At 48.5% G+C, this 14,189-nt stretch overlaps 1 protein-coding gene across 3 annotated transcripts; it reads right to left on the reverse strand.

Moving 5' to 3' along the window:
* Window positions 1–2,726: 2,726 nt before the first annotated feature.
* On the reverse strand, window positions 2,727–13,585 carry ATXN1L (ataxin 1 like). 3 transcript variants are annotated; one of them, XR_006300159.1, is made up of 4 exons: window positions 13,477–13,585; window positions 11,534–11,601; window positions 6,450–10,376; window positions 2,727–6,031 (listed from the first exon to the last, which is right to left on the reverse strand). XR_006300159.1 is itself a non-coding variant. In XM_043599590.1 (3 exons), the coding sequence occupies exon 3, from the start codon at window positions 10,257–10,259 to the stop codon at window positions 8,193–8,195; it is 2,067 nt and encodes a 688-aa protein (XP_043455525.1). In that variant the 5' UTR covers window positions 10,260–10,376; window positions 11,534–11,601; window positions 13,477–13,585; the 3' UTR covers window positions 2,727–8,192. The 3 variants fall into 3 exon arrangements, 2 of the variants coding, with proteins under 2 accessions (XP_043455525.1, XP_043455526.1); XM_043599590.1 differs by having other exon boundaries at window positions 2,727–10,376; XM_043599591.1 differs by having other exon boundaries at window positions 2,727–10,379.
* Window positions 13,586–14,189: the final 604 nt, after the last annotated feature.

Genomic DNA, 14,189 nt, shown 5'->3' on the forward strand with positions numbered 1-14,189 from the left:
GTCCCAAAGGCCATTTAAACCTAGCGTACTTTTTCCAAACTCAGAAGTAGACACCTTTCCTCATAACTGGCATTTTCTAAAGATATGCAGTATTTATTTAGGCTACAGGCTGGCTACTTTTCCCAGCAGAATTCAATTTGTCAAACTTTAAAAATCCTATCCTAGCGGCACCTGGGTGACTCAGTTGGTTAAACGTCCAACTCTTGGTTTTGGCTCAGGTCATGACCTCACATTTCAAGGGATTGAGCCCAATGTCAGGCTCTGCACAGGCTAGTGCAGAGCCTGTTTGGGATTCTAGGTCTCCCTCTCTGCCTCTCCTCCACTCAGGCTGTCTCTCTCTCTGTCTCTCTCAAACTTAAAAAAGATTTAAAAAATTTTTTTTAATGTTTATTTATTTTTGAGAGAGAGAAAGAGCATGAGCAGGAGAGGGGCAGAGAGAGAGGGAGACAAAGAATCCGAAGCAGGCACCAGGCTCTGAGCTGTCAGCAGAGCCCAACATGGGGCTTGAACTCACAAATCAGATCATGACCTGAGCCAAAGTCGGGCGCTTAACCAACTGAGCCACCCAGGTGCCCCATAAACTTAAAAAAAATTTTTAATCCTATCCTAGACAGCAGTCAGCTTTATTGAGGAATATGTTCACAGAAGTAGCTCTAATATTGGAGCACCTGAATGGCTCATTTGGTTAAGCATCCAACTCTATTTGTAATTAAAAAAAAATTTTTTTTAAGTTTATTTATTTTGAGAGAGCACGAGCTGGGGAGAAGGGCAGAGAAAGAGAGAGAGAGAGAGAGAGAGAGAGAGAGAGAGAGAGAGAGAGAATTCCAGCAGGCTCCGTGCTGCCAGTATTGCACCCAATGTGGGTCTCGATCTTACAAACCATGAAATCATGACCTGAGCTCAAGTCAAGAGTCGCTCAACCAACTGAGCCACCCAGGAGCCCCCAGTGTCCAACTCTTGATTTCAGCTCAGGTCATGATCTCATTGTTTGTGAGATCCACCCCCCATGTTGGGCTCTTGTGCTGACAATGTGGAGCCTGCTTGGGATTCTCGCTCTGTCTCGGCCCCTCCCCTGCTCGTGCATGCACTCTCTGTCTCTCTCACTCTCAAAATAAATATTTAAGAAAATCTAAAATTTCTAAAAAATTAAATAGCTCCAATATTAAGATCTATAGTACCAAGGAACTCTTGTTTGAGAGAAGTGATCCATCTTCTTATTTATTCCCCAGAGCCAAGGTAGAATAAAACCCATTGAGAAAAATCCAGAATTAAAGTGAGAAGAGAGTTGAAGTTGACAGTGGTCAAAGCCCAAGCAAAATGACCATTTTGTAGGTCTGCCAAGCCGAGGAGCCCAGAGCTGAGGTCATTTCTTAAAAGTGTCTGTGATGGTACAGAACAAGTACAGAACTTTCCTTAGCCTGCACCAAAGGTTGTGTACAGTTTAGATAATTATAGATCTTGAGGTCCAGAAGGAAGTGCCCTAGTTAAGCTGTAGCCAGAAAAATAACTATGCCAGGAATGTGGACCTCTTCCAATATCATAACAAGGAAACTTGGACTCCTCTCCGACCTCCATAGGTTTAAGGCTATTAAATAGTGTTAACTGACAGCCCCCGCCCCCCAACCACCACCACCAAACAGGTTAATTCCTACCAGACAGGCTGAGATAGTTCTGTTTGGGGAACACAAAAATTTTAATAAACTTATTTCAAAGTACTGGACTTTTAAAAGAAAATACTTAATGAGCCAAGTGCCTGTCTCACAAAGATTCATATTGAACTTTTACTTGAGATGCTTCAAAATGGTTGAGTAGTCACTCTGTGTCAAAGATTATTCTGAGCATTTTATATAGATTATCTCTGCTAAGTATCACAACAAACTGGTGGTTAATACAAACTCAGGAATCTCATGCCTGGATTTAAAATTCTGCACTACCCTTTAAAATCTGTAACTTTTGGGGTGCCTGGGTGGCTCAGTCAGTCAAGCGTCCAACTTTGGCTCAAGTCATGATTTTGCAGTTCATGAGTTCAAGCCCCACATTGGGCTCTGTACTGATAGCTCAGAGCCTGGAGCCTGCTTCAGATTCTGTCTTCCTCCCTCTCTGCCCCTCTCCCACTGGCCTCTCTCAAAAATAAAATTAAAAAATTAAAAACTATAACTTATATTAAAACAAACTATAACTTTGGGGGGAAGTTACTTTAGTCTTCGTTTCCCCAAACACAAAATAAAAATACTAGCAACAAGTGACTATTAATAAATAGCTAATATATATTAATATAATAAATGTAACTTAGGATAGTTTGTGGCACCTAGTAAGTGCTCAATAAACTGATCTGAGTCACAAACATGTGTGTTTCACCTCCTACTACTGGCAAGCTTTCTAATTTAGAAGCAGTAGTTATGATTGCTGCTGATGTATTCCAGCAATTTCTGGCAATATTCCCGAGGAAAGGAAAGAATTGGAGAAAAGGCCAGCAGTGAGGATATCTACAAGTCCTTGTGATTGATCATGCTAACATCTAAGTGTATAGGTAGACTTCTGGATCATTGAAATACATACCAAAAGAACGTGCAGCCATGCTTCAGGACTAGCTTGCACAATCTGCCCAGAGTCCACCACATAAAGATGGGAACAATTTGGTATGTTACAAGCTCTCCCACAAGCTATCCCCCACCCAGCAGCCACCATCTAAGGCTGGGATAAGAAGAAGGCGCAAACACCAGAAGGAAAAGCTAGTAGTTTATATAGATAGATATATAGATATATAGATATTGATATATATTGTGTTTACATAGTCCACAAGTTAAATGCAGGTATCCATAAGAAGAGCATTAACAATAAAAATACAATCTGTGTGTAGCCAAGTACAGAGACTTAAAATGGTAAAACAGCAAAAAGGATCTCACAAAAGTACAAATATACAGTACAAATTGATTTATTTAAAACAGTTACAAAAAAGCACAACAAAATAGAGATTATCCTTAGAATTATTAATGCTTTGTTAAAGATCAGGTAGGATTAGAGGGTAAGAAATGGTACTGGGTGGGGGGAGCACCTGACTAGTTCTAAGGCTTTAGATACAATGCAGTTGATTACATATTAATTCAGCCATTACATACTGGGGATAGTAGTTGGGGGATCAGTAATTTATCTACAGGGAACTCCTACACAAATCAGATCCATCCAGACCTCCCCAGTGCCATCCTTCTTTACTCCTCAGGACCCTAAAGCCACCTGGATGACAACATTCCTGCTTTCCTATCTCCACCCCATTCCCTATCCATATATTCTTCCCTCCCCTAAGGTGCTGTGCAAGCTGAGAGCAGTCTGCTCTCTGCAGCTGGAACATATACTGTTTTGGCTACAGGGATCCTGTGTGTGACTAGGAAGGTTGTAGGGGACAGCCTTATTTTAATACTTCAAGTTTGCCACGAGTACAGTCAGTCTCTTCCCAACACAATCTATATTCTCTTGAGTGTATCAAGCAAATGAGGGATGCACCCTGCCTTCAGCAATACTAGCAATGCACTAAGCACTCACAGCTCACAACCACGTGCAAACTCCCTGTCTAGGGAGTGGGTGTAAAACCACTGTGTCACCAGCTCCCTCTCTCTGAAGAACCTCAGTCCCCGTGACAGTCATAAAGACAGAAATAAATGCTTGCAAGTTTGACAATAGGTAAAGGCACATGGGCTGCTGCCATACACACTGCAGACAGGAACCCAATTTGAGGCCATTTTCACTGCTGGGCATCTGCAGTAGAATGGCTTTGGGATCACACAGACTGAATTTGCAATCTACCAGGGGAGGATCTAGGCTTAACAGGAGAACTAATAAAGAAACCTTAGTGTGAAAAGTGCATTTATTACTACTGTTCCTGCTGGGGAGGCTCAGCAGGGCAAACCGCACCAGCTCTCCTCCTTCCACCCCAGGCACTGTGCATAGTCTGCAGGTAAGGAGAGAGTGCAGTCAACTCTAGCATCGAGGGCCGGTGTCATCCCAGGCCCAGACCAGGTTTCTGGCCCAAAGATGGACCCTAGAGTTGATAGAGCAACTGATAGCTGCAAAGACCCAGATGCTTATTTTATTATTGCATAATGTGGGAGGCCTTCCCTAGCCCAGGGAAGCTGGATGGTGAAGGCTTCCCAGCAAAGGGCTAATAGATTCCTGGTCAACATCCACCTTACATAGTCCAGCTCTTCAACTGTAGTGTACACTTTTTCTCATCTGGAAAGTATTGTAGCTTCGGTGTGGTTTATTAAACTTAGCCCTAGGAGGCCAGGAAGTCTCCCTAAAACTTGACCTCTACCCTTTGCTCTTAAGACTGTGACCTAATCTCCATGGCCAGTTCAGTTAATCAGGTATCTTTACTCCAATGGACCCAGGCCCTTTCCCAGTCAACCCACATCCACCCTTCATCTCCAGTGTGATCATTCACCTCTCCAATGTGCCTGCTTGTTGCAGGTCTAAATCATATCACCACCCTGTTTATCTCCTATGATGTCCACTAGTAAAAATAAAACTAAACCCATAGAGGGGCTATTTCAGTCAAACTTTAAATGCTCTCCAGTCCCAGAATCCACTTAACTGGAGCCAGATGAACCTCCCTAGGATGCTGACACAGGCCCTAACCTGGTTCCTCATCATTTATTTTAAAAACAGGATACAAGATACCACAAAGGAAAGCGATTAATACATAGAAAACGCCCACTAAGAAGACCTGCTTGCTTCTCCCTCAAGACAGTCAGATTTTGGAGCCAAAGGGCTCCCAGCAAGCACTGAAGCCATATCCCTTTGGATTCACCAGCCCACCAGCAGCATTTCATACTATCCCTATTCAATAGGACTTTGCTATAAAGTAACACTTGCACAGGTAAGAGTGGACAGGATGCCTGGATTTCCCCTCTATGCTCAGACATGGAAGGACAGGGAGCTATAAAGGGTAGCAGGCAGGACAGTGAGCAGACAGCAGCAGTGGCAAAGCAGCACAGACCAAAGCCCTTGGTGTTACAACTGACTGGGACCAAAAATGTAGAAGGGTCAGTCCAGATCTGCTAGGGGCCCTCCCCTTGGGTACAAGCATTCAGCTCTGAATTCCCTTCCCCCACACCACCACCCTCCATGCCCCCCCCCCCACCCCACGTACACTAATCTTGATAGGAATGATGATCCAAGACTTGGGCATATTACTCATCCTTTACCTAGTCACTCTACTCCCAAATCAGTACAAAGCCACTCCTGTTCAGTGCCAGAGTTAGCAGGCCTCCTTTCTACTCGTTAACTCTGGGAATCTCCTACTACTGACAAGGGAGTGGCTCTGGCCTGCTTCAACTGCCCATTTCCCAAAAAGCTGACAGCTTCCACTAAAATGCTCACTATCCCCAAACTGCTCTTAGGTCTCTTACAGACGTATGAAATTCCTTTAAGGAAGAACAGATACACCACAGGCTCCTTTTATCTCTCATGCCTGGAAGAAAAGACTGAACCAGAAGGAAAAGGCAAGCAGAATGCCACAGCTCTGACCAAGATTTAGAGCACAGAGCCTCTGTTCCTGGGAGCCCATACTTGACAAAACACACCTCTGCAGCTTTGCAAAACCGAGTATTAATAAATTACATACACATGGCATGGTACTAGAAGAGCTGCTGATATTCCTTCACCAGCAAGAGACAGAAGAGAACAGCAGCAGAAAGGTCAGGGCCCAATTTGTGCACAAGATTTTCTCTTTCCAGGATTCAGTGGAAATTACCAGGCTGGGAAGTGGACAAACTACTGTATCTGGTTGGACATAGGTTTGCTCCCACAAGAGGAGGCTCAATTGGTGTCCTCGGGGAACACTTCTTGAGTGTCTACTGTGTGAATGCCACTGTATTCAGTTGGTGAGCCTTCCTATGAGGAAGGATGTTTCTGAGAAACCCGTGCAAACAATAATCCCTAGGAATGAGTTGACCACGGAACAGTCAGAGATGAGGCCTTCTCCTGGGGCTGTCATCCGAGAGGATTCCTCAAGACTTATTCCCACAGGCCTCCTCTGTAGGAAACAAGCCAGAGAAAGCAGCATTCAGAGAAAATGGGGGACAGAGAAGGGAAAGGCGATGATCCCACATGCATACAAGGTTGAGTGTTTACCACACACAGTTGGTGTTTGGTTCTGAGGTGACCTGGAGACTTAAGTACTCAGTCAGGTCAGCAGCTTCCTTTGGATGGGCCCCTAAAACCTGACTGACCAGGTAATTGCTCTCTAGGAATGAAACAGTGGCATGTAGGGCTTGGAGCAAACAAGCCGGTCTCAGTCACTTAGTTCCCCCCGGAGAACAACCTTTAGCACCAGAACACTAAGAATGACTCCATTCTCAGAACTCCCCCTCCCCCCAGGAGGTAGGTAAGATTATTAATCCCCATTTGGCAGCTGGGGAGGAAGTGAAAGAGCGAGAGGTCACAAGACTTGCCTGAAGTCCTTGACAGAGCAGAGATCAGACCTCAGAGGTTTGGGACTCCTGATGGCAGGCAAGGCCTCGGCCAGTCCAAGTACATTTCTAAAGAAAATGCCAGGATCATATTATGGGAGAAGCCTCACCAGAGAGCTGGGTGGACAATACCCTGAGTTGCTTCAAGAGTCTGAAGACCCCTGAAAAACAAACAAAAAACCCACCCACCCACCTGAAAGCTGGTGGGGGAGCCTAATTCTCAATACCCAGTGGAAACCCACAGTCCAAGCTGATGCTAAAAGTTGTGAAGAAAACATGGGCTTAAGACACAAGGGGACAAATGCAACTAAGATTAAGAATGCTCTTTGCAGAGGAATTCTCCACCACGAAATGAAATCTAGAAGACTTCAGGTACTAGAAACTTATCAAGACCCTTATCCCAGAACCTCAGAGCTGGCTGTGGGAGGGGATGGCTCCGAGAAGCCTGATTGCTGACAGGAAGTGGAATAAGATGGGAGGGGCTATGTAAAAACGCCAGGATGGGCACTGCCCAGCCAGGTGTATTTGCCCTGACCCAGGGCACAGTTCCCTTCTTGTTTCTCTACCAAGCTGTTCAGCTGCAGAAGAGGAGGGGACATGATTCTTTATGAGTTTTTAAAAATAGGAAATATAACTAAAAAGGAAATCAAAGAGACCCCTACACACCAAAAACAAGAGGTCTTGGTCAGAGGAGACAAAAACAATTGTGCAGAAGGGGAAAGGCAGTGCAGCTACAAATCAGGCCCAGGTCAAGACACCATGCAGAGGTTAGGGCAGCAGAAGGGTGGGGACAGCGCAGGCACTTAGGCACAACATAGACAGAGGAGAGTAGGGGACTGGGTAAAAAGGTCCACTGGTTCTTTCAAAAGTCACCATTACCAACTAGAAATTCAGTACAATTTCGAAGTAGGTCTGGCATGCTGGGTAGGAGGAGCTTTGTTACATCAGCTACCTTTCCAGAAGCCCTGCCTAGAACCCGGTCACCTGGCCATCAGGTCTTTCTCCTAAAGTCCCGACTGGGTCCCTGCCAAAGCAGTACTTCACTCTGAACCCTGGAGGGGTTTCTCTCTCTCCTGGTGCTAGAAGCCTTGTGGGAGGAATGGTGGGGAGATGGGAAAGGGCTGAAGCACAGAATCAACCAGAGTCCTGTAGATGAGTGCTCCTCCCCCACAAACCCACAGACATCTGTAACAAAATCACCCTTTAAAGTGCACAGCTCTCAAAAGAAGAGTTCTGGGTGGGAACCCTCTTAATCCCAATCATGGGGCTTCCTGCCCTCCCACCACAAAAAAGAAAGGAAAAAAACTTCAGACAGTTGAACTGCTACTATAAGCTGTGGATCATCATTTTTGGCTCTTTCTTTGCTCCCTCCCTCTGCCACCTGCCCCCAAAGCCCAACTTTCCCCTTGCAGGAGCTAGGGATGGGGAGGAAAGAACAGGGAGGCCCTGATATTTGGAATGTTTCTTATCTTGTGTGCACCCCCATCCTTCCTTGGCTCAAGCCTGCTGCTCTCCATCGCAGCACCCTCTGGGGCTGTCCTGAAAGGCTGCCATGGGGTAATGAGCAACAGACCCTGCCTTGGGAGGCTGCCTTCATGCCTCCTCTTTCCCCCCAATCTCACTGCCAAGAGAGCCATTCCCTGCTCGGCATGTGCAAATCCTCTGCCTGCTCACGATGAGGCCCAGCTCTGGGGTGAAGCCCCAGTCCTGGTCTGGGAGAGAGGTTCATTTTCCTGCATTGGAACGCCCTTCGATGGACAGCTTTACCTCCTGTGAAATGAAAGAGGGACGGAGCAGTGCAGCCCGTGCCTCCTCCCCTTGCATGCTGTATCTTTGGAAGCTTGGGGCTGGCCAGCAGGCCTGAGCACCAGGCTCCGGCTGCGAGGGCTCTACCATTTGGGAGCCCTCGCCTGGCGGCTGGCTCTTCCCCTCACTGTCACATTGCTCTCTGGGTCCCAAGACTGTCCTCTCAGGCCTTTCTCGGGGGGGACCCAGCTGGCCTGGGGGAGCACAGCTAGCCTGAGAAACTGAGTTACTGTTCAAGCTCTGTAAACTGATAGAGATGCAGACATCTCCCACCTGCAGCCGATGGCAGGGCAAAGAGAAGAGCTGTGCAGTCCTCCCGGGGCTGCAGGAGGACCAGCCCTGGCCATATACAAAGAAGGGGTGCTCAGGGGGCACCTCGATGCTCACTTTGCTCTGCTGCTCACCAACCACGAAATGCAGCATGACAAATCCAGGCCACTGGCTCTCCTGAATGTCCACGACCGTGCTAGAGTCAATCTTCAGCCCCCCGCTCACTTCGGCACTGCGCACAAAGTCCTGGGTCTGGAGGTCCTCCACCCGCTTCAGCTCCCCTGTAGCCAGCTGGATGATGGCGCCTTTCATGAAATGGGAGGGCACGTGGGAGGAGGTAATGGGGGGTGGCGTTGGCTCCTTATCTGGGAAGGTGGCTCTGGCCTGCATGTCCAAACTTGATGCCACCAGGATCTCCGAGCCCATGGGCAGCAGACCTGGGTCAGTTCCAGTGGGCACCAGGTTGCCATTGGCTACAACCATTGCTTTGGGTAAAGGTCTGTGTTTCACCGGTTCCTGATGGGATTGAGGGTAGAACCCTCGGGCCTGATTTTTCTCGGCCATCTCTGCTGGGTTCCTGGCTGACCCTCGCCCCTCACCCTGATGGTCGGGTGTATGATGGGACAGGTTGAGAGGGCTGGGCTCATCCTTCCTCTGAGCTGTCACCACACGATAGTCCTGAGAAGCTAAAGCACCAACCACCCGCTGGACCTCAAGGTCGGTGTCTGGGGTCCCTCGGTGTGCTGGCACTGCCACCTCCACCCGTGCAGTCTGAGAACCTGAAAACAACTGTCCATCCACCACACATTCTACCACTGGCACCAGTCCCTGGCCTTCACTCTTGCTGTTGGGGGAGTCGAGGGCTTCGCTTTCCCGTCTTACTAAGTTTCGTTCTCGCTGTCTCTGTCCATTGGCAGCGGCTGCTTCCAGAGCAGACTGGCCCTCCTGAGGGGTAAGAACTGGGCTGGCACCTGCTGGAGGGGTTTCATGCAAAGTGTACCCAGCAGGTAGCCTGGACATCTGATAATAAATGGGCATCCGGCCTGGAGCAAGGTCCAGCGGCTGAGTACTCGAGTGATGTGGCAACTGCCCAGGTGGGGAGGTGGCAGAAGGGACTTTGTTGAATGAGTGGGCTGGGGAGGAAGCCTGGGGGGGAGGAGTGGCTCCTTCTGCCAGGAGTGAGGCATATGGCACAAAGTGAGGAAGGTGAGAGGTGGCGAGGTTGGCAGAAGGAGAAAGGAGGGGACTTGGTAGGAAATTAGGTGGCACAGCATAGGGAAGGCTATAAGGAGACCCGATAAACTGCAGAGAGGTGGACGGGAGTTGAGCATAGTGGATTGGGGGATAGTGGATTCCTGGATGTTGAATCAGTGAAGACGCTACATTAAATGTGGGGGGCAAGGGGCTCATGTTCACCACAGATGGGAGGCCAGTTGGGGAGAAGGTAGCAGGTGGCACAGCCACCTTATACAGCATACCATACTGGTCCACTGTCAGACCAGTGATGGCCTCAGCTCCATCACCCCCCAGGCTGACTCTGGCTCCTGCCTGGCTCTGCCCGGCCACCACAACCCCTCGGGACCATTCAGAGGCATCACTGGAGGGTGTGTGGTTAGTTGAGCAGCTGGTAGTTCTCCCCATATCCTCGCTGGTCACGGGGAGGTCTCGTTTCTTTGGTGGAAGGCATTCCTGACTCCTCTCATGAACAGGTTTCATATTGCTTTGTGGTGTTCCTTGAGCCTGGAAGGGGTCGGCTTGCTCCTTGGGGCATCAGAAGGGGCTTCTCTGTGGCTCCCCTGCACCCCTCTCTGCTGCTGGCTGGGGCGCCCACATCTGCTAGGGAACAAATCAGAAGCAAAGAAAAGTAACCTAGGGGTGAACTAAGTCAAAGGAAGTAGCAGAAACCATGCCTATGGAGGAAGATGTTACAAAGGGTGCTGCCAGGGGAAAAATGTATGAGAAAGGGGCAAACAAGGATGCCACTCCCCTATCCATCCAGCCCAGGACATGAAAGAAATAGGGAAACCACAGACAGCTACAAGAATAAACACTCAATGATACGTAAATAACCTGTGGGCTCTACAACCCCAGAGAGACCACCATCTTCATGATTAGTTGTGCCTTGACAGGGACCTTGACTCTTCCCAGCCTTCTTCCCTAAGAGAAGATTTGACCACATGGTCTTTGTTGCTGGTTCTTTTTCCTAAGCTTCTCCTTTTGTCACCAAAGACTACCGTGCTATCTTCTTTCCTGAACATATGACCTCATCCTTGCTTCCTTTCCCCAGACTAATTTGGGTTATGATCTCACCTTTTCCCATCCCCCCACCCCCACCCCCACCCCAGACCTGGTTACACTCTCATCCTCCTTTGCCTCATATCACCACTATCTCAAAGACCCAGGGGCCAATGAAAAATAGTATCTTCTTTGCCGCATGAAATACTACATTCAAATTTGGGCCCTATGGGGAGAAGGATTGTACTAGTGTGTTTCATAATTTATCTGTTTCTCCTCCTCCCTAAAGAGCAACAAAACTCTTCTGACCTCAAACAGACTTTTTACCCCTAGTCTGGAAAGACTTCTTTTCTTCTCATTGGCCATCTTCAATGTACTTTCTTCATTCATTCTCTTTCTATTGTCCTGTGTATTTTCTTTTGCCAATGGCTCCTTTTCCATTGTAGGTCTGCTCTAGGAACAACTTCCTAAAATTCTGGCTCCATTCCTTCAAACTGCTTATTACTATCATAGGCCTATATGATTCATAAGAAAGCTCTCTCTCCCCTTTCTGTCACCTTTCATACGTGCTTTTGTCCATTGTCATAAAGTATCCTTTTGTTCTGAACATTTCAATGCATACAAACTTTGTCACCTATTTCTTCCAATCAAGGCTCCAGTTCTTTAGATCTGGGTATCACACTGTGTTCTGTTTTTCCACTCTTGAATCCCAGATGCTTTTTCTGCAAGAAGGTGTCCAAAGCTCCTGTTATTACCTGAGCTTCCAGTGGTGCCTCTGAGCAGCTGTAGTAAGAAGCAGTGTCCTCCCCACTGCCTTGGGAGCCTAGAAAAAGAAATAGGGATAAAGTAAGCAGGAGCCTAGACTCTCACTTTCCCCTGAGTCATCCAGAAAGTTAATTCTAAAGCCACAAAAACATTAAAGTCCATGAGTCCCTGCCTCATCCTCTGCTCCTGAGGTAACAGTACATTTATCCAGAGTGTGTAGGAATTTGAATAGAGAAAAGGCTATGTCTTAAGCTCTAATTTGTAGAAAGACATCCCTGAAGAAAAATTTTCAAGCTTCGTCATTTTCCTTAATGTCATATTCTTCATTCTCTACCTGTATCCATTCCCAAAGGTTAAATTTACTTCCAATCCCAATTTCAGGTAAATGCACAACCAAAAATGGAAGACTCAACATTTATTCCCATGTGACCAATGGGAAGCTGGAAAAATCAACTGTATTGATTTCACCTTTATTCAGGGATGATGAAAACAGATGTGGAGGTTATTTAAATGACAAAAGTGGCACTAGAGAAAAAGAACAATTATTTATGTTTCTGGGGCAGAAAAAGAGGTCAAGGGGGAGTCACTCAAGGGGAAGCCTTATTAACGGATTTTCAGGGTAAAAAAAAAAAAAAAGGATCCTTTGGGTGTGTGTGGGTAAAATGTTCTGAGTGACAGCTTCGTACCAAGTGCTGAATCAGGTGTGACAGAAAATGAAAACACTGCCTTGGTCCTCATGTAGCTAACAATGGGGAAACAAAACTCACATTAAACTATCAATATCTTAAACTACACATACCATTAACATCAAGCACTCAAGAAAGGAACCTTAATCTTTCAAAACAGCTAAAGTAATATTGACCAGTACTCCGAGAAACTACCCACTGTCCTGTCCAAGTCCTACAGAACTGCAAGCCTCCAATCAAACTGAAGGCAACATTTATCTCTTTAATCGAGTGGCAAGGTGTGTATGTACAGGAAAAGGTGATGAGATAGGAAAACCTGGGGGAAAGAAAAATTCTGTTTCATAAACACGAATTACACGGTGGGCACAAGTCCTGCGTCCCTTCTTTGGCAGCTTCAGTTCCAGCTGAAAAGCAATTAGCTTTCTCCCTCACTGGCAACAGAAATTGGGGTCACATCTCCAATCCCTGAACGATCTTTGCTTCCTGCAACTAAAACCTTAAGGAAAACCTGCCTCTGGGTTAGCCAAACACAGCCTAATAAAAGAATTAAAAGAGGCAAAAGGTGAGGGAATGACAACAAAGAGTCAAGCCTGTGCACCAGGTTCCCACAACGGAAAACACATTTCGGAATCCGAAACCTCGGCTTCAGGAGGGGCTCAAAGAGGACTTCTCAGGGTGTAGACGCGGCTTGTGACCCTGACCGAGCTAACGGGGATGGGGGTCCGTCCTGGAGAGCTGCCAACGTTGCCAGAGTCCAGAATCAAGAGAATGAGCCCAAAATTCGGTGAGGTGCGCCCGCCAGAAAAGAGTGGAGCTTGGAAAAGACTACGTGTTATGGCTTCTCGTGATCCTGCAATCCTTGCTTCCACAAGGGTAGGGCCCGAAATTAGAAATTCAACGTTTAGGGCTGGGGGGTCGACCCTTCAAACAGAGGGGCAGAGGCAAGGCCCTGCAGACGATGCTTCCTTGTTCGGGGGCCCCTTCCCGCACCAAAGACTGGGACACCCCGGCCCTCGGGGACACAGCCGCGGGGGCTCCAGGGCCTGAGGCCGCCTTCTGGGCCAGGCCGGAGAAAAGCGCGCGGGACTCTAGGCGCGGCCTCTTTCGCTCCCCGGGTTCGCGGTTCTTGGGCCCCGGTCCGGCGGGGCAATGGGTTCCAGGAGGCCACTTCCTCCAGAGCTTAGAGCCCAGGCCTGCGTGGCCTCAGTGAGGCAGGCCCAGCGGCCCGCACTGCCGGCGACACTCACCGGCCCATCTCACGGCGCTCCTCGGGCTCCTCCCGCTCGTCCCGGAGCCACCGCGACCGCGGCCGCCGCCATCCCCGGCCCCGGAGCCGCCCCACACCCAGCGCCCCCCCAGCCGGGCGCCCGGAGATGGCGTCAAGTGCGTTCCGCCCCCGTCGCAGGCTGATGGCGTCAGGGCCCGAGCCCAGGAGCAACGCCCAGGAGTACCCTGGAAGGGAGGGAGCCGGCCCCTGTCGCCCCTCACCCCTCGCCCCCAGCGCCCCCTCTGGTGGGAAAAACGAACTCCTCCCCTGGGGAAACAGGGTCACGTGAAGAAGGCTGGGCCGGCCCTCTCACCCTGACCCCACCATGACCCCTGCAGTCTGTACTCCTGTAAATTCTGGGGGTTCCCAAACAGAGCCTGGGGCGTGGCCAATAGCGACCCTCACGTCCTAGATTTCCCAGGCCTAACTCGTGAAGCCTCTTCTTGGGAACCTCGGGGAACTCCGAGGAGACCCCTGCCCAGGAGAGTAGTAAGGTGATCTCCCTGGAGACCCAGGGTAGAGATGGGAGCTCTTTGAGTTGAGAAATGGCTTTCAGGGGCATGAGAATGGACCGGACCTAGGATTTAGGGGAAGATGAAACAGTGGTGAGAATTTGCGGGATGAGAGGAAGGGGGTTCATACAGTGGGAAGGAGCTTGGTTTAGTAGGAAGAGGTTTTGACTACTCGATTAAA

This window comes from Prionailurus bengalensis, chromosome E2 (assembly GCF_016509475.1).
Source record: "Prionailurus bengalensis isolate Pbe53 chromosome E2, Fcat_Pben_1.1_paternal_pri, whole genome shotgun sequence".
Taxonomy (NCBI): domain Eukaryota; kingdom Metazoa; phylum Chordata; class Mammalia; order Carnivora; family Felidae; genus Prionailurus; species Prionailurus bengalensis.